Genomic DNA, 20034 nt, shown 5'->3' on the forward strand with positions numbered 1-20034 from the left:
CCCGATTGTCGGGCCCCACCCCTGAAGTTACTGATTTAGCAAGTCCCGGGGTGGAGCCCGAGAATGTGCGTTGCTAACAAGTTCCCAGATGATGTCATGCTGCTGGTCCAGGGCCCACGCTTTGAGAACCAGGGTTAAGGATACGGGCCTCAGCTTTCATTAGCTTGTCAATGGAGTCCATGACCCAGAGGACCTGAGCAGCCCTGATCCAGACGCTGTCAAAGACCACCTGCCTCTTCCCTTCTCCCAGGGTCGGAACTGATGCCCAAAGCCCTGTCTACGCGCATCATCGGTGGCATCTGGTGGTTCTTCACGCTCATCATCATCTCCTCCTACACGGCCAACCTTGCCGCCTTTCTGACTGTGGAGCGCATGGAATCGCCCATCGATTCTGCTGATGACCTGGCCAAGCAAACCAAGATCGAGTATGGGGCTGTCAAGGATGGGGCCACCATGACCTTCTTTAAGGTGAGGCCCCTCCTTCCCACTGCAGCACTGCAAGCTGACCCTTTGCTGCCCTTCCCTCACCGCATAGAGCCGAGGGACCAGAAACCCCCCGGCACTTAGTCCCCCCCTGCAGGGGACCGGTTAACTTTTGGGAGTTGTGATGATGTGTCCACCTGTGTTAGTCTCGGCACAGATTCTAAAAGTTTCTCCACCTTGGACAAGCAGTGTGAGTGTGGTTTTCCTAAATCCCCAGAGGAGGACAGGTGGAGAGACGAAGCTGGAGAAGGGGCAAGGAGAAGGGAGGCCAGATACACAAACAGGCCCCAGGGCCAGTGGGCTCCCTGCCCTTGGCTTTGGGTCTCGGCGGCATCCATCTCCACAAGGCTGGCCTGGGCTTGTGGGTGAGCTCTTCACCAAGGAGAGCACAGCAGGGGACACAGCCTCAGAGGGAGAGAAGAGGCATAAAACTTAAACACGTGTTTACAAACATTCCTTAGCACCTGCTCAGGTTACTTATTGATCTTATGGGGATCTGGCCAGGACCTTGCTGCTCCTCCTGCTTTGTAAGGTATTGGGCTCAGTTCCCCAATGTTTTTACACCTTCTAGTAGAGTAGCTGAGGGTTTAGAAGACTGGCTGACTCTGAAAACTAGTAGCTATAAATGTTCTTCTGAAATTAAAGTACTTGTACCAATAGCTACCACCGCTATGGGCTCATGGTAAGCCAGGCACTGTGCTGAATGCTTGCCTCCTTTAATCTTCATGACAAATCCACTTTGCACATGTGGAAACTGAGGCTCAGAGTGGTTAAGTGGCTTATCCAAGGACTCACAGCTGGAGAAGTCAGATGCTGACCCAGGTCTGCCTTCCTTCATCCAAGGCCCATGGTCAGGCCATGGTTGTCAGACTTGAGTGTGCATTCAAGTCACCCAGAAGGCTGAGCCAGACCCAGATTGTTAGGCCTCACTCTCAGTTTCTGGTTCAGTGGCCTGGGGTGGGGCCAAGAATGTGCATCCTAGCAAGTTACCAGGTGATTCTGATGTGCTGATCCAGGGACTATACACTGAGAACCACTGTCCCAACTATTTCTCAGAAATGGTCCAGATTTGGGAACTCTGTGGCTATAGGTCCATTTGTTCATTTATTTATTTATTAGTCAATTGCTTTCGATTAGTCTGAAAGCCTGTGGTATGTTCCTTTCCTCTGGGCCCAGGTGGCCCAGCCCCGGCCCTTGCCTCCTTCCAGCCTAAGCCTGTGAGTGACAGAGTGAATGTCCAATGGGGCCTGAGGAAGGAGACAGGGAGGGGTTGGGTGGGAAAGCCCTCTGCTCCTGGGCGCTGGAGCCCCACCAGGACTCTCTCCCACCCCCTTCCCCTGACCCCTTATTAAGGATGGATGCACCTGGTTAGGAAGAGAAAAGAGGAGGAAAATGGCTTTCCTCTTGGGAGCTACTGACTCTGAGAAGCAGCAAACGTGCCTTCCTATGAGGTCACTGCCAAGTGCTTAGAGTGGAGGAAAGAGAAAAGCAGGTCATAGGCATGTTAGGAGCTCTCTGGGACCCTATGTATGTGCTCATGAGTGTGAGCAGTATGGGAGTATGTGTTACATGAATGTGTGCACATAGCAGCAATAATACATGTAAGTGTGCGCTCAAGTATGTATGTATGTACACTTGTGCCCATACAAAGAGTCTGCCTGTGTGGGGGCATGTGTGTCTGTGTGTGAGCATGAGTGTCTGCACATATGTGTATGTGTTGGTGAGCACATGTGTGCATGCATCCCTGTGGTCTGGGTGTGTGGATATGTACGTATGAGTGTCTACATGTATATATACGTAGAGAATACATGAATGTCCATCTGTTTAAATGTCCCCATGGTTTGCCTGAATTAGTGTGAGTGAGGGGATAGCCTGTGTGTATGTAATAGCTAGTGTGTTTGTGTAATGGCCCGTTCATGTGTGTGTAATAGCTTCTGTGTGTGTGTAATGGCCCATGCATGCATGTGCATGTGTGCATGTGTGCATGTGTGCGCATGCTTGCTCGTGCCTATCCCCAGGCTGTGGCCCAGCCCTTCAACTGTGCCAGAGCGGAGCGTCCTCATGCATTACTCATGAGCACGTCTCTAAGCAGGGCTCCTGATCAAAGGGAAGCAGCATAAATAAGGCCAGGACAGGCTCATTGCCGCTGATTGGATGTCCTTGCCTCCCTCCATCCTAAAATGCTCAGATTGGCTTCCCAGAGCCTAGTCCCAGCTCCCCTCAGTTGCTGTCCTCAGCACCAAGCAGCACATCCTACAGCCTGCTCTGCCTTCACCCACCTTCTCTGCAAATGGCACAGTGAGGTGAGCGGGGGAGGGACTCACACACCGCCACCCAGCTGAGATGCTGGGGCCCAAGGCACCAATGCTCATAAGGGCCTCCGGCCAGAAACAGCACTTCCACGTTCCCCTGCAGAACCAACTCCACTTTCTTACTCTCCTGATCACCAAGTAATTCCTCTTGAAGCCTGGCCTTCCTGTCTCCTGCTTCACTTCCAACAAAACTCTCCTTGCACAGTCTCTCACTGGCAGTAGCAGTGGGACTGCTAAGTAGACGGGTCCTGAATGTGGACACATGAGCCCCACCCCAGACGAGGAGCTAAAAGCACACAGCACCCTCCTGGAAGGTCCCTGCACAAACTTACTTTCTCTCACACACCCCTGTCCTCTATAGTCACACCTCCCCGGCCCCAGGCCAAGTCATAGCCTCATTGTCACTTTCAAGTTAGAGCTGGAAGGAAACCTGAGCTTAACCTAGAGAAAGAGAGGTCCAGAGAGGTTGGGTGATGTGCCCGTAGTCACACAGCAGATCAGTGGTGGAGCTGGGATGTGAGGTCAGGTACTCTGTCGGCACATGAAGTGCCCCTCCCACACCCACTCCGGGGTCTGCTTCTGGAGGTCTGTCCCCTCCCCTGCCCGTGAGTGTACATGGCAAGGCTGGCACTCAGACTGAACAGGGATCAGCTCCAGGGGTACCAACAGGTTGTCTAGGAGACATTGGCAAACTCGACAATAATGGTAACACTTACTAGGTGACAGGCAACCTTCCAAGCACTTTACCTGTAAACTAGTCCCCATATTTTGGAACGTGGGGGACACATTCCAAAAACCTTCCATGGATGTCTGAAACCACAGATAATGCCAAATCCTATATATACTATGTTTTTTCCTAGACATACATATACTTTGTAGCTTATCTGTGTTATATTCAAATTGCCGACATCACCACACTTGAGCTTTGGGGACATTATTAAGTAAAATAAGGGTTAGTTGAAAGCAAGCACTATGATACCACAATGGTCAACCTGATAACTGAGACATCTACTAAGTGACTAACAAGTGGGGAGCACGGGTGGCGTGGATACGCTGGACAGAGGGGTGACTCCTGTTCTGCACAGGACAGATCAGGACAGCTCGAGATTTTATCACACTGCTTAGAAAAAAATGCAGTTTAAAACATATGACTTGTTTATTTCTGGAATGTTCCATTTAATATGTTTGGACTGTGGTTGACCGTGGGTAATTGAAATTGTGGAAAGTAACCCAGCGATAAAAGAAGACTACTGTATTCACACATGTCGTTCTCTTAACTAGCGTTAGAAGATAGAGACTGTTGTTATCATCTCCATTTGACACAAGATGAAAGTTGGCTCAGAAGGGAACCTGAGTGAACACTGACTTGCCTAGCATCAAGCAAGTGAAAGGTGAAGCTGGGATTTGAACCCCAGCCACCTGGCTCTACTGCCTGTGCTCTTTGTCACTGTGTGCATGTCGCCTGTCTAAGGAGCCAGCCAGTCCAGGAGTCAGCTGGGGGGAGAGTGGAACCACAGTCAGCTGAGCCAGATCCCCAGCCTAGAACAGCCCTGGCACATTGTAGTTGCTCAAATAATAAATAAGACAATCTATCTGATAACTGAGTGCGTGTGTGTGTGTGTGTGTGTGTGTGCTCCCCTGCACGTGCGTGCACACACCATTGTCAAATCAAAGGCTAGAATTAAAAGATGCCAGGAGCCACGTGGAGCAAATGCGGGAGACCCTGTTGAGGACAGGAACCAAGCAGGTGGTACCCCCGAGAGTCCCAGAGTCCAGGGCAGATTAACTTCAATTCTGTGGTTAGCCTGTGTCCTCGGCTAAGCTGCAAACCATCCTAAAAAGCCCCCAGGACTGAGCATAGAACTCAGAGGACAGAACCCATTCCTGTTCAAAGATAGCGGCAGGAAGTGGGATGTTGGGCTCTCTCTCTATCGGGTGAGCTCCAGACCCCTCGCCACTCCCCCAGCCTGCAGCCCAGAAGAGGCACGGCTAGAGGCAGCCCCATCATTCCAAAGGAAACTTCATTTGAAGAGTTGTCAGGGAGCAGCAGACATCACAAACAGCGTCTTCTGTGTTGTCCTCCCTCCGTCTTGGCAGATAAAAATTAATTAGGAGATGAAAAAGGAGGCCTTTGAAAGCACCGTTTGGCTGTAAAAACATGCAGGCAAAATGTAAAAGAGAATGTTGGGAAAGCGAGCTCTGTGCGGGGAGGGCTGGGCAGCTTTGAAAAGGGAGAGTTGTCAGAAGACAGCTTCTCCCAGGATTTAGCCCTCTTTGGTGTTGGGCTGGGGGAGGAACATCACATGTGGGTGGGATTATTGTATGAGGACTAGCTGCTTGGGACAGAGATGGGGGCTGGGAGCCAAGAGCTCAGGCTCTCCGGGTCCCTGGCATTGTCAAGCCCTCCCCCTTGCACAGCCTTGCTGTGTCCTAGCACCCGAGCCTGAAAGGCACTTGGAGAGTCCATTCAGCCCACCCCACCCCCCTTCAGCAGCTCAGCACTCTTCTGTGAGCCGGAGGGCCCAGGGAGCACTTCCCAATCTCAGCTTCCTGTTTCTCCTAGCCTGTCTGCTGGCCTCTCCCGTGGTGCCTCAGCCCCGCCCTCAGTCAGTAATGGGGTTGGAAGACCAAAATGCCGTGACCAGGCAGAGCTCGGTGGGGTGTCTGTCAAGTCACATCAGCCTTAAGGTCAAGCAGACCAGGACTTAATGAGCTACAATATGCACAGTGGCTGGCCCAGTGCCAGACACACAGGAACACTGAAGTCCAAGGCTCTCTCCTCCGGATACCACTCCAGGTGGCTGGTACAAAAGACTGGACCGTTTTCTCCTGTTGTCCTTAGTCCCACAAAGGAGTGCATTGCAGATACCAGCCAGTGGACACCTGGAGACCCTTCATTCTCCCAGGTCCTTCGGGATGAAGCCTTTGTGAGGTCATGGGGTGGCCATTTTCCTCTGCACAGAGCTAAGCATGCCAGGAGGTACCCAGAGGCCCTCAGAACAGAAGAGGCCCAAAGCGGGCAAAGGAGCAGCAGCAGGTGCAGAGGGAGGGCCAGTGAATGCTGGAAGTTATTGAATACCACTGAGTTACTGAGGACATCTCTGTGCCTTAGTTTTCTCCTCTATGAAATGGGTACGCTAATGGTACCCACCTCCTGGAGTTAGTGAGGTGATGACATGGGACAATTCACATAAACGTCTTAGAACTGCACTTGGCACAGAGTATGTGTGCCACAAATGCTAACTATTTTTATTGTTGACTGTTGAAGCCACTGGGCCACAGGCTTCTCAGCCCACGGATATGATTTTGAGGACCATGCATTGCTTATATATATTTTTTAATTAGTTGCCAGCATTTTAAAATTGGAAGATTTTTACGTTTTAAAAACTTTACATTTTCAGCTTTTTGAAAATGTGAAAGGTGGAGCATCACGGAGCCAGCTCTTCCACGAAGCAGCAGTTGTCAGGGCTGCGAGGCGAAGGCTCTCTCCTGTTTACGGGAATTCTACTCCGCGTTCTTTACTTATTACAGTGCCCTGCATGGGTCCGGTTGGCATTCGCTGACTATTGTGTCATTATCATCTATAGCACTCTGTACTACAGAAATTATTATCCCCAACTTGTAGATGAGAAAACTGAGCCTTACAGTGAAATGATGATGCCAGGCACTGGCTGAGTGCTTCATGGGCCAGGCTGACCCCCATTTTACAGATGTGCAAAGTGAGGCTCCCAGATGTGATGTCACTTGCCTGTGATAACAGAAGGAGCTGGTGCTGGCATTTAAAACCAGAGTTCATGCAGTGGAGTTGACCCCTCCCACCACTGCCTGCTCCCCAGCCTGCAGCCCTCACCTCCTGACTCCTCCCTTACAGGGGCCAGCCTGCAGCCCCACACAGGCAAGCCTCAGGGGCTCATGCAGACAGCAGGGGCTGCTGCTGGGCTGGCGGGTCAGCCAGCCTGTCCTGGCCAGACAGGCAGAAGCAGTGGACTTAGGGAGACCTCCTGGTCCCCATGGAAATAAGCCAGGAGACATGATTAATTGCTTGAGTACGGGGATCCGATAAAACCAAAGACTCCACGCCCAGGGATAAGAAACCCAATTACTTTGGGAAAGGTCTCCTTTCCAACATGGAAAATACCCCCAGTCTGGTGCGGAATCACACTCTTACTATCTCCCCACACACGCTCCCAGGGATTCCGCTCCCTTCGGGATTGATATATTGTATATATATACCTACATACATTTTCTTGTACAGGAATCTTAAAGTCTCAAGATTAAGTATCTTCAGTTGGGGAAAATCAATTTACTTCTTTGAGGAGGCTGGAATTGAAAGTCGTGAGTCTGAAACTTACTTCCTTGCCAATTTTACTGATAAAAAAAAGAAAAAAAGTCTTTTCATCCTGGCACATCTCCCTGTATTGGCTGCTCCAAATGATTCCATTAATTGATTTGGGTGACTGGCCCTCAAGCAATGATTATTAAGGTTCCCAGTGGAGCTGAGACAGGCAGGATGACTCAGGAGCCATGGGTATGCGAGACTCTGTTCCCTGAGGGGAGTGGGGGGGGCGGGGGGTCTCCACAGCTCAGGCTGGTAATAGGAACTCAGGCCTCAGGTTACCCGGCCCAGGAAGATGGGAGCTCTCTCCCATCCTGAGATTCCAGGAGGGACCCTAAATGTATCCCTCCTTGTCTCAAACATGCCAGAGGGAAGTTTTTCAGAAATGTGCCCAGAATCACAGAAGGACAGAACATAACGGGGACAGAGACCATAAGTGGATGTGTTTGAGAATGGGGGCCTCAAGATACAGGACAAACACAGTGGGTGGCTATTCTAGGGAAGTAGATTTCAGACCCATCTGCCTAATGGTGATCGAGGTAGTGAGTCTGTTGACACGAGCTGGCAGAGGAGAACCTCTTGAAATCAGCATCACAGCCAGCTCCCTGCCTTACTGTCACCTCTCATCTTAACTGGCCCAAGCACTCTGGTGTCCTTTCCCATCTTCCTTATTCTATTTCTTTAACCGCTTGAGGCTTTCCTGTGTCTTTTCTCAAAGCCTATAGGCCTCAACACCCCTCCAGCCCCCACTGGAAATTTCTCTCTCCTTTTATACTGTAGTGTTGCTGGAAAGAGCATATGTTTTGATGTCAAGCAAGCCAATGTATAGTAGGAATGGGTATTGGAGGCAGGATGAAGGGAGGAGTTTACAGAATAAGAAGCAGCTCTTATTCTATTCTGAGACTGAAGGAGTAGGGCAGGGCTCCCTGAATGGTTCATTGTCAAGTTATTTTTGTCAGGCTTGAGAGTTTACCAATGGCTGACTGTGTGCATGGGGAGAGCGAGTAGGTAAGATGGACGAGGTGTAGAGGTAGATGGATGATTGGGTGATGGATAAACGGGCAAGACGGTGGATGAATGGACAGATAGTTGGCTAAAGAGGTGAATAAAAGGATAAACAGGCAAAAGCCTAGGTGGATGGTCAGATAGTTAAATAAATTAGTGTGTAGATAGTGTGTGAGTGAATGGGTGAGAACATGACATGATGAATGAGGGGATGGATGGATGGATGGATGGATGCCGAGTGATGGATGGATGGATGGATGGATGGATGGATGGATGGATGGATGGATACTGGATGATGGGTGGATAGATGAGATGCTGAATGATGGGTGGGTGGATGGATGCTGGATGATGGGTGGATGGATGCTGGATGGTGGATGGATGGATGGATGGATGGATGGTGGATGGATGGATGGATGGATGGATGCTGGGTGGTGGATGGATGCTGGATGGTGGATGGATGGATGGATAAATGGATGTATGAATGGATTGCATGCATGCATTGAAAGTATAAAGGGATCCCTGATGGCCTCATCAACCCCTGGTTCCCAGCTCTGGTAGAAAGAAAATATGGAAAGCAGGAGAGAATGGGATGGGAAAACTAGCCAAGGTGCTGGAGCAACTGATGGGAGAATAGTACTCAGTTACCATACCAGGGGGCAGAGTATCTGAGAGCAGAATACCTGGTAAACAGAAATGATAGGACTTGGATAATCTGATTTAAAAAAATAGTTAGAATTGATTATCTGGGGGGGGGAAGCTATATTGGAAACAGAAATAGCTTGTGTGAGTATGTAGGAGAGTGTATCAGTTATCTGTGGCTGTGTAAAAAATCACCCAAAACTTAGTGTCTTAAAACAACACCACTTATGATCTCACTGTGCATGGGCCAGGATTCAGTGCAGCTTGATTGGGTCCTCTTGCCTAGTTGTCTTTCAAGCTGCAGTCAAGGGGCCGGCTAACACTGCAGTCACCTCGGGGCTCTGCTTCCAAGCTCCCCTGCATGGCTGTTGGTGGGATTTAATTCCTCCTTGGCTGTCTGACCATGGATGTCAGCTCTCCACTGACCATTAGCTGGAGACTGCCCTTGGTTCCTTGCCATGTGGGCCTCTCCATGGGGTTGCTCATCCCGTGGCAGCCAGTTTCCACCAGGGCAACAAACAAGGGCACATATAAGATGGCAGTTCAGTTTCATATAACCTAATCTCCAAGTGACACTTCCATCTACTGGGGGGAGTTAAAAGCGAGTCTCTACATCCACCCCACATGCAGGGGTAGGGGATTACACAAGGGCACGAACCCCAGGGATGGGGATCAGTGGAGCCATGTCCTGCCACAGAGAATCTGAGCAGGCGAAGGAGCTCAGTGAGAAAGGACCCGAGGGATAAAAGAGCCAGAGTAGGGGGAAGTCTGGATACCAGAAATGATCTAGAGAATAAGAAATGCCTGGGGAGTCAGAAGAGCTGGGAATTGGGAATGATTTGAAGGACAATAGTAGCTCATGGGGGAGGGGACACCTGGGCTGCAGGAGGAGCTGAGGTGGAGGAGGAGCTGGGAGGATGGGACAGCTGGAGAGCACAGAAGGTTTGGAAGGAAGAGTTGCAGCGGTAAGAGAGTAGCTGTGGAGGTGGAGTAGCTGGAGAGCAGGAAGAGCTGAAACAGGCCAGGCTGAGGCCCGGGAGGAGCTGGGGGCAGCCTTCTTGATGCTCTGGTGGAACCCATTGAAGCACCAGGCATCTGAGCCCTTCCAGGCCTTTGGCTTCGGGGCAGATACATTTGCAGGTGGGGGGGGAGTAGTTATTTGATCATGAAGGTGCCCCAGACCCTGTGCCCAAAGGAGCTATCACTGCTACCTGACAGAATCTGGGCTCAGATGGAACTCCAAGTGGGGTCCTGCCTGCTGCCTTTGGGGTCCTCTCCTCCCCTGGTGTGCCGGAGTCTCCAGAAGCCCGCTTCCGGGGGGCAGTCCTACAGAGCTAGGAAGCACCTGGAGAGTAGAAGGTACACCTCCCCCCAGCCTCTCCTCACCCCCTCGGCCTTGACTCCCGGCAGACAGATGCAGTTTCTTCCCCATCTCCTGCCCATCCCCCAGTCCCACGCCAGCCCATTTGAGCACACCCATGCCAACAGGCACACCGAAGCTGGGCCGGGTGCCAGTCAGATAAGCTGATATCGCAGACAGGAACAGCCAGACTTAGAAACTGCCAGGGACAGTGGGGCCTGCAGAGCCACCTGCTCCCCTGGGACCAGCGGGGCCAGGGCCCAGGCCTGCTGGGAGCAGGCAGCTGGCAGGAGCTAAGTTCTCCAGAAATCTCATGAAGGCCATGCACCCTGGTTTGCCCAGTCTCCTCCACGGCAGGGGACATTCAGTGTCAGCCCCCTCTCCCGGCCCCAGTGCCCTCCCCGAGTCTCCCCAGCCAGCGGCCCATGCACAGCAGCCCACCTGCCGGGCCTGGTCTTAGGGATGCATGTTCTACTCATGCAGCGGCATCAAGCCCAGGATGCTCTGGGGACAAGGAGGTCGGGCGCCTGAGGGCACCGGCTCTGGTGGCCCCCACCCCCCTCCCCATCCAGCAGTGCTCACCCTGCTTCTCTCTCTCTGTAATGAAGTAGAGCACACAGAAACCCTTTCTCAGATGAAAGCTTCCCTTGAGACACAGTACATGAGAGGGACCTGCTGTGGTTGAAGTGGGGGGCACAGCACTCACCAAGCTTTGCCCTCATTGTCACCCACCTCTCCTTCTCAACCCTCGGTCGTTTCTGTGAGGCAGTGCAGCCCAGTGGTTAGGAGCATGGACCCTGAAGCCGCAGAATCTGAGTTTCAAGCCTGGCCTTGCCACTTAGTATCTGAATGACCTTAGGAAAGTTACTTAGTCGTGCCTCAGTTTCCTCATATGTTAAATAGGACTAATGTACCAGCCTCTTATGATTGCTGGGAAGACTCGATGAATAGATGCAGTTATGCACTTAAAGCAGGGCTTGCTTACACTTGTAATTATTTAATAAATATCAGAAAAAGAAAATCAACTTTTTAAAAATCAATGTGAAAACCACTTGTGCTATAGCAAAGAGCCAAAGGTTTCCAGATAGGCAGGCCTGAGTCTGAATCTTGGCTTTATCACTCTCTAGCTGTGTATTTTGGGCCCTCCCCTCCCAGGGCCTCAGTGTCCACATCTGAGCAATGGGTGGCACTCCCTCACGCTGAGGATGAGGCAGAGTTCCATGCCCCGAGCCCTGTGAGGCGAGGTGAGCAGTGCTTGGTCCCTGGTGTGCTCAGTAACTGTGTGTGCATCACCCCTCCCCTCGTGGCCCAGAAATCTAAGATCTCCACCTTCGAGAAGATGTGGGCCTTCATGAGCAGCAAGCCCTCGGCGCTGGTGAAGAACAACGAGGAGGGCATCCAGAGGACGCTGACGGCGGACTACGCGCTGCTCATGGAGTCCACCACCATCGAGTACATCACCCAGAGGAACTGCAACCTCACCCAGATCGGGGGCCTCATCGACTCCAAGGGCTATGGCATCGGCACGCCCATGGGTGAGTGAGGGGCTGCGGCGGAGGAATGGGGGGTGCTGGGCGAAGCCTCTACGTCCACTCAGTCTCCTGCTCCCACCCCCAGCCCCTCCCACGGAGCCCAGGTGACATTTCCGCAGCCCAGAGACCGGTGGAGCCAGGCACCTTGTGAGGTCAGCCCTGGCCTAAGCAGAGAACTCGGGCAAGCACAGAAGCGGGCCGTTTTGGAGATCATGTCTGCTCTCCTGGCTGCACCCCTGTGGAAAGCCCAGACACAGGGTGCCACCGGGGGCCTATGAAAGCAGGGATTCATAGGCAAGACTCCCCGCCCCAAGTGAGGACCCTTCCTCCCACCCAGATACCCCATATAAAGAGAGGCCTTCCGGCTATAGGGTCCCCCGTTTTATGAGCTTAGCAAGCGGTCTAGTGATGGTGGCTAACACCCACCAGACTGCTGGCAGGGACACAGAAGATCGACCGAATGTCGCTGATACCCACCCCCTCCTCCCAACTCAGGCTCCCCGTACCGGGACAAGATCACCATCGCCATCCTGCAGCTGCAGGAGGAGGACAAGCTGCACATCATGAAGGAGAAGTGGTGGCGGGGCAGCGGGTGCCCGGAGGAGGAGAACAAAGAGGCCAGTGCCCTGGGGATCCAGAAGATCGGGGGCATCTTCATCGTCCTGGCCGCCGGGCTGGTGCTGTCGGTGCTGGTGGCCGTGGGCGAGTTTGTGTACAAGCTCCGCAAAACGGCAGAGCGGGAACAGGTGAGCCCCGCGCATTGGCGCCTGCACGGGAAAGGGAGGGAGACGGAGGAACGGGACAGGTGCTGGCGTCACACGTCCGACATGCCAGGCACAGGGTAATGTCTGACCCCATCTTCACCACAGCCCGCCCCGTGTCCTATCCGCCAGGAAGCCCAGCCGGTCCCACCTCTGCACGGACTCTGAGCACCCTTCCCCACCACTGTTGCTCCATGCCAGGCCAAACCCGTCACCTCTAGCTGGGCCACGCTGCAGCCTCCCAACTGGCCTTCCTGCCTCCACGCTTCCGCCCTCCATCCACAGCCCATGCCCCGTTTAAAACTTGATTCTAACCATGCCATTCCCCTGCATAAAACCCTCCAGGGTAATTATTGAAGCTGGGTGATGGATACATAGGGGTTCATTATACTGTTCTCTTCTTCTGCATAGATTTGGAAATTTCCATACTCAAAAAAGTTTCAAAAAGGAAAAAAGGTTAAGAGGTCCGGCCCAAGCATTCAGATGGGAGAAACTAAACTCAACCTGTTTGATTAATTCAAGTCTGGTTGGGCAAGGGTTCTGGGTCCCAGTAGCAAATTAGAACCACAGGAAGAGAGTTTTTTAAGTGCTAATGCCCTGGCCTCACTCCCGGAAACTGTTTTAATTGGTCTGTGGTAGAGCCAGGCAGTGGGGTCTTAAGAACGTGTGCAGGGTGATTTCAGTCAGTACCTGAGCTAAGGGCTGCTGTGCTGGGGGGGGGGGGGGAGGGAGGAGCTCCAAGCGATACAGGGCCAGTGTGGAAAGAGACTGTAGCTGAGGCATGTGTACAGGGGGCATTAAAAACAGGCAGCTTTTATAACCATCAACAATGAAATGGAGTCCTTTACAACCAGGAAGCCTGAGCAGCAATGCACCCACTAGAACTGGCCATGGATATGTGTGGTTTAATTCACAAAGATGTTCACTGAAGTGTTAATTATCACATGAAAAAAAAAAATAGAAAAAAGCCCTTAATGCCCAATAATCAGGAGTGGCTTTAAAAGTTATGATACATTTAAAAAAATTACTCTTTAGGAATTTCCATTATAATTGGAATGAGCTCCAAATTCTTACAGGACCTGGGTCTCGCCACCTCTCCAACTTCCTCCTTTCCACCCCACTCCCTTCTCTGCTCCGTACACACTGACCTCCCTTTTAGTCTTTAACACACCAAACATGTTTCAGCCTCAGGGCCTTTGCACATGCTGTTCTATCCACCCAAAGTGATTTACCCCCAGAGTGCCATACTTTTGGCATCTTCTGGTCATTCAGTTTCAGCTCCAATATTGCCTCTCAAGTAGCATTCCCACCTATCCCTACTCCCAACCCCTCTCTATCTCATGTCATTGTTTTGTTCTTAATAATAGTTATCAGTCTCTGAAATTATGTGTTTACATGTTTAGTATCTGCTTCTATTCCATCATTAGACCTTAAGGGCCCTGAGGATGGGGCCCTTATCTGTCATTTTTACTGCTATATACCTAACAACTAGAATAGTGCCTAGCACATAGTAGGTGCTCAATATTTTCAAAATAAAGTAAGGGATGATGTTTTGTGTTCAGTGGGGGAATAAGGAGAAGCTGGAGAGGTCAGGCAGCTGTTCAGAGGCAGAACCAGAAGTCAAAGCCAGGTCGCATTCTCCTGCAGCACATAGCCTGTGTGCAGGCTGTCTGGGTGCAGGTGCCCTGGCCTCACAGGGTAAGTTTGGGCATCTGTAGTCTCTACTGCCTTCCAGACGGGCTGCAGGGTAACCTCTGCCATCAAATACCTGCAGAGGATGCTGCACTTCTGCTGTCCCTGTTGGGTGCCACTGCTACCCAGCTGCCCTGCAGTGACCTAGCTCCCAGGTGTCCAGCTTGAGAAACACAGGCTGGACTTCCCTGAGTGGGAACACAGCGATTCTCCCTTTAGTTGGAAGTCACCCCAGGAGAGGGGTCATTCACACATTCATCAAATGTTTCTTAAACCCTAACTCTGGGCCAGGACTATTGCTGGGGGCTGGGCTCATAGGGAAGAAACTGACAGGTTGCTGCTATTAGAATCCAGTGGAGAAAAGTTAGACAGGCAAACTCCTCAAACTTTAATTGTATATGCTAATCAGAGCCTCAGTTGGCTCATCTGTAAAATAGGGATAAGATGATACTACCTGCCCTGCTATGCTCTCTGTAGGATGCTACACAAACTAGCCCTCTTGCAGGAGGCAGGAGGTGGGTGGGGTTGAGGGGCGAGGGGGACCTGGTAGCCTTAGCACAGGCTTGGGAGGAAGGGCAGGAGTTGACCTTTGGAGGTGCAGAGCCAGGCCTCACCCATCTGTCCCTTTCCCTTCCACGCCCACCCCAGCGTTCCTTCTGCAGCACGGTGGCCGACGAGATACGCTTCTCCCTTACCTGCCAGCGTCGGGTCAAGCACAAGCCGCAGCCTCCCATGATGGTCAAGACTGACGCTGTCATCAACATGCACACATTCAATGATCGCCGGCTTCCGGGCAAGGACAGCATGACCTGCAGCACATCATTGGCCCCTGTATTCCCCTAAGCACTGGTAGGGTGGGGAGTACAGGCCTGGGGGCAGGGTGGAGGAAAGCAAAGGAGACTGGAAGGAATGTCCCTTGTTCCTACACTGGGCTTAGGGACCAGAGCTGCTGCCTGCCCCTTGAGCCAGGAGCCCTCTGCCCTTACCTACCGGGTAACCAGCAGGCTCCTAGGCCAGCTGCTTGGGCTTCACTCTCCTCTTGTTTCGTCTATGGGTTTCTAAAGCTGCCAGCCGAGACAGCCAAGGCCAAAGGAAGCACATGCCTCTCTCAGGCCAAACTCACCTGCCCCTCAACTTTCCTCTGCAGTCAGAAGTTTCTAGCCTGCCCCTGCAGAGGACAAGGAGAACAGACAACAGCTCTCTTATTGCCACTCCTTCCCCATGAGCCCAGGTCTCTGGGGGCTTGACTATGAGACCAGAAACACAAACCCTGGGCATCTTAAAGATGTTATCGTTTGGCTGCCAGTGGGAGCTGAAGATGGAGGATGGGCATCCCATGTGTCTGGGCAGAGGGAAGAAGGCATCCACAGGGGTTGCTCACATGGTTCTGAATTCCTGGATTTGGCACCACTCATGGCAGCCCCTGTTTGGGCAAAACTGAAGGCAGAGAGCCCCATGGAAAGAAAGAGGAGTTTGGGGTCTGGGAGAGAGAAGAACACAAAGAGGCTGCCATTTTGAATTCTTACTGGACAATGTCCAGTGGCCCCCCACTCTCTAGGAAGTCTCTAGGAGAGTGGGGGAGTGGTCAGAGCAAATCCTTTTTCACTTTCTGGCCAGAGGGGAGAGGACCCCCTGAATCTCTCATAAAGGATGCCCAGAGACTCAGCCAATATTTGAAGCCTGGAGGAACGGTGGACTCCATGGAGATCCCACAGGTCCTCAAGTCAGTGGAGTTTACTTTGCTGGTTAACCAGCTGTTTTTCAAACCCTGATGGCGTTAGGGAGCTTGGACTCTTTGCCGTCTACTCATCAGCACTCCTCATTCCTGGTCAGTTGGGCTTGAGATCCTTCTGTCATCTTGGAAGAAGAGTAGCCTAGATTAAAGTTAAAGTCAAGTCACTCCTCACAAGAGAGAACCAGGTCCTACTGCACAGGCTATGTTGGGGTAGATGGAGACAACCAGAGGGGCCCTGAAGAACTTGCAGCCTCCTGGACTTGCCAGACCTAAAGACACCCACCAAAAAAAAGAAAGTTTTTAGGGGCAGGATATCATGGCTGGTAGAGGCCCCAAGGGCGAGAAGAGAGAAGTTTCCTCCTGGAGAATTAACCAAAGACCCCATACAGAGACACAAGGCCATCCTGGCCCCCGGTCTCTTGTCCAGAGCAGCTGGGACCTTGTGGGGCTTGGGAGTTCAGCAGAGTAGTAGTAGAAGGGGTAGCGGGGAAAGGGAGACCAGATGATCTCTAGGTTCCAGCTAGCTGTGGTGGATGCTCTAGAGGTTGGTGACTAAGATTCTGGGGAAAGAATGAGACATGAAAGGGTTAGGAGCAAAGTGTCCTTAAAGAGAACATACAGGGCCGGCAGGGCTTCCCACGGTCAATGGCAGAGGGCGGTCTTTGAGCAGGGGACAGGGACTAGAGATTCTGGACAGGGACCCAGAGGCACCAGCCAACCCCCTCCCACCTCTCTCTTGTTTCTGCTTGGGGAGCCTAGTTAGGGAAGAACTACATTTAGGTCTCAAGGACCATCTCAGCTGGGGCAAAGGATAATCTCTAGCTCCCCCAGGGACTTCCAAAGCAGGAGAGCACAGTGGGCTCATGTGATAAGTACTGTCCCTCCCACAAACTGTGAGCTGCAAGACCGAGTCAGCTGCTCTCCAGAATCAGAGCCACTCCAACAGGCTGTGTGCCCTGGAGGCGGGAGCAGAGGCCAGACATGCAGCGTAGCTGACACACGTAACAATAGGAGAAGCCATGCTGTCGTGAGCTTCTGGGTGCAGGAGTGTGTGTGTGCACAGATGTGTATCTGTGTCTTTGTATGCGTGGGGTGTGGGAGCTGGGGAAGAAGGACCGATTTGGACACATACAGAGTCCAAGGCATGCAATAATAGGAGAATCCTCTGGGTTCTGATGTGTGCATGTGTGTTTTCATGTGTGTGCATTGGGGATGAGGGAGACCACTCTGGACAAACAGCAGAGCCTCATACCTGTAAAAGCAGGAGAAGCCATGTCATAATGGGGTTCTGGTGATTACATATAAATGCATATACGAGTGTGTATGTATGTGGGTGGGTGTGTGTGCATTTGTGCACCAAGTGGCAGAGGAGAGAGGACAGGATAAAACCTGAAACATTGCCAAATATGTTTTAAAGGAGAAGCCATGTCATCAAAGGGTCCACGTGTGAGCATGTGTGTACAGGCGTGTGGGGGCTCACGTGTGCGTGGTGAGCAGGAGACAAGATGGAACCAGACAGATGTGCAGCAAGGTCAGTGCATGTTGTATGTGAGAAGCCATGTGGAACTGGAGTCTGTGAGTGTGTGCCCGTATGCTCACACATGTGTTCAAATGTACACGTATGTTCCAGCTCACCGCAGGAGCAGAGACAGACAATCAGGAAGGCAGGGAACCAGGGTCTGTTTGCACTTCTGTCGTGGGGAGAGATCTTTTGTCACAAAGACTTGCCAGGATTGTTTAAGCATAAGTGCAGGGAGACTAGCCAAGTGGGGGCAGAAGATTTCAGGGACTCATGGCTGGTGACTCCTTTGCTCTCCGTGGAGTGCTCTGTTTGAAAGGGGAAAATGACATATTTTTGCAATTTCCAGGTAACAGGAGTCTAGTGAAAGTATTTTCCCATTTGCTCTCACCAACTACAGATATTAATAACTGTCTTTCTTCATCCAATATAATTTCTTGGCACATGCCCACATCCATGCTCATATCACACAGGCACATGTGTGTGTGCTTCTGTGTGTCACACTCCATGAACATGCTGTGTTCTTCTGAGCTATGCACATAGACTGTGGTGACAGAAAAGGAAGTGGCATGGGGTAGGAAGACTTGTCATCAAAGGAGTGAAGAATGGTGGATATCGGAGGTACCATTCAGTTAGGGGAGGCTCCCAAAGGTACGGAAATGAATTTGGGGGCTCCAAAACATAAGTGGGATGACATGCTGCCTGATCTTCCTGCCATTCGAGCCTTTGTCCATATGTGTGGCTAACGTTCAACTTCTGGCTGATGTCCTGTGTTTGTCTTCGAGACCAGCCCAAGGTTCAAAATGCAGTGGAAACCACTTCTGCCCAAGTGTGAGCTGTGTCTCTCCCAGGTACTAAAGGTTCTGCTATGTCTTGGTGATGAGGGTGGGAGAAGGTGTTCCCAGCAAGGCGGACCATGTGGAATTAAAGTTTAGGCCCGCCTGCCAGCGGGTGTGGACTGAGTCACAGCGGGTGCACGTGGGTGCATGCACAGAGGCGCTGAGGTCGGGGCTGGGGGGGGGGGGGATGGGGAGTGGAAAAGCTGGTTTGGATGGAGCAGAAGATGGGATTTGCCTGAGCAGATGCTAGACTGTCCCTGTCTGGTCCCACATGCTGGCCCTAAACAGAAGAGTACCCCCACCTTCCACCTCAAAATGCCAGTGCCTCCTCTTGATCTGCTCAGATTGGTCAAATTAAGGGGAAGCAGTGAGGAGACACCCCCCCCACACACACACACCGAGGCCCTTAGGCTTTTGGACAATAAGCCCTCCTTATCTCTCTCCCCATGACCTCTTACTGGTCTCTCTGCTGTGACACAGCTCAGACCACCCCACCCCCCCGCCCCCATGACAGCCAAGACTCTGTCTCAGCTAAAGGAGCACACCGGCTCCCTCCTGGGCACCGGCAGGGGTCTAGCTGTTCCGTGAAGACTCCATATGGCTAAAAGTCACTCCTCCTCCTTAGGCTCCCGGAGGGCGGAAGTTAGACCAGGACAGTCAGAAGCCCCCTTCCTGCCTTCTTTTCCAGGGGGTGCTGTGTGGGGGTGTGCAGCTGCCTCTGCACTCGGCATGAAGCTGATCCTTCCCCAAGCCATCCCCAGCTTTACGCACAAATATCTGGAAACAAGTCGAACTCTGGCCCGCATCTGGAATGGTCCTGTGTGGAGTGCCATCTGGAAAGGGCCTAGCTCTGGTCAAACAGCTGTATGGACTTAACATCTGGGGCCAAACCAGCCCCTGAGACATGCAAAAAGTGAGCCCAACCTGTAGACAGGTTCTCTGGAAGAGACACATCTGGAACAGTCCCCCAAGTTGGGCAGACACATCTGGAATGGGCTCAGCTGCTCGCCATAGTAGAGGGGCCCTGCCTTCTGTCCCCATGCTGGTTTGAATCAAGCCTTCATTTCAGTCCTGCATTTGCCCTGTAGTTAAAATTTCAGCTGAGGCCATTCATGAAGTCACAAAACTGCTTTTGGTAGAAGGTGAATGTTCTGTACAATATATATATGAATGTAAAATATATATATATATGCTGTATATATATATATATGCACAGTGTATATATGACCTGTAGCCCATGTGTATACGTACCCCTCCCCGCACGTCTGCACACAGAGTGTACATAACCCAGCCAGTATGGGTGGGGACCAGGTGAAAATGGGGGCTACAGCAGCAAAGTGTGGGACCGAGGCAGCCTGAGGGAGGGGCTGCAGAGAGCCCCACGGGGGTTGGGGAAGCCCTGCATTCACCAGGACTGCAGACCCCAAGGAAGAGGGCAGAACTGTGCAGGCTGGTGGGGGCGTGCCCTTGCACAGCAGCTGCGTCCTGGGGAGAACGGGAGTGGTGAACCTTGTTTCCATCTGAGAGTGTCAGAGGTAGGACAGCAGGGCCTGTGGCTTGGGATCAATGTCCTGCCAGGACTTGCGTCCTGAGACCTGCTCTAATACCTGTCTGCACAGTCGCTGGGGAGATGCCAGGTTCCACCCAGCATCCTCTGAAAGGGTCGGAGTACTGCAGGTGGCAAGGACCTCTGCCTCAGACTCTCACCCCCACGCACAGGCACAGCTCACAGTGAGGGAAAACGCTTTTTAAGGAGAATGGCACCATGGACATTGCCAGCATGCCAATATGATGTCCCAGTGCCCTAGTTATTGACCCTGC

At 52.1% G+C, this 20034-nt stretch overlaps 1 protein-coding gene across 1 annotated transcript in view; it reads left to right on the forward strand.

The window, feature by feature from the left end:
- GRIK3 (glutamate ionotropic receptor kainate type subunit 3) overlaps nt 1-17099 on the forward strand; it is a 219943-nt gene extending 202844 nt beyond the window's left edge. Inside the window, exons 13-16 of the mRNA XM_066269625.1 lie at nt 251-468; nt 11448-11670; nt 12163-12413; nt 14769-17099. Of these exons, the coding sequence (XP_066125722.1) occupies nt 251-468; nt 11448-11670; nt 12163-12413; nt 14769-14963 (887 nt within the window). The 3' untranslated portion in view covers nt 14964-17099. The remainder of the gene's footprint in view (nt 1-250; nt 469-11447; nt 11671-12162; nt 12414-14768) is intronic.
- Nucleotides 17100-20034: the final 2935 nt, after the last annotated feature.

The sequence above is a fragment of the Saccopteryx bilineata genome, chromosome 3 (genome assembly GCF_036850765.1).
Source record: "Saccopteryx bilineata isolate mSacBil1 chromosome 3, mSacBil1_pri_phased_curated, whole genome shotgun sequence".
NCBI lineage: Eukaryota > Metazoa > Chordata > Mammalia > Chiroptera > Emballonuridae > Saccopteryx > Saccopteryx bilineata.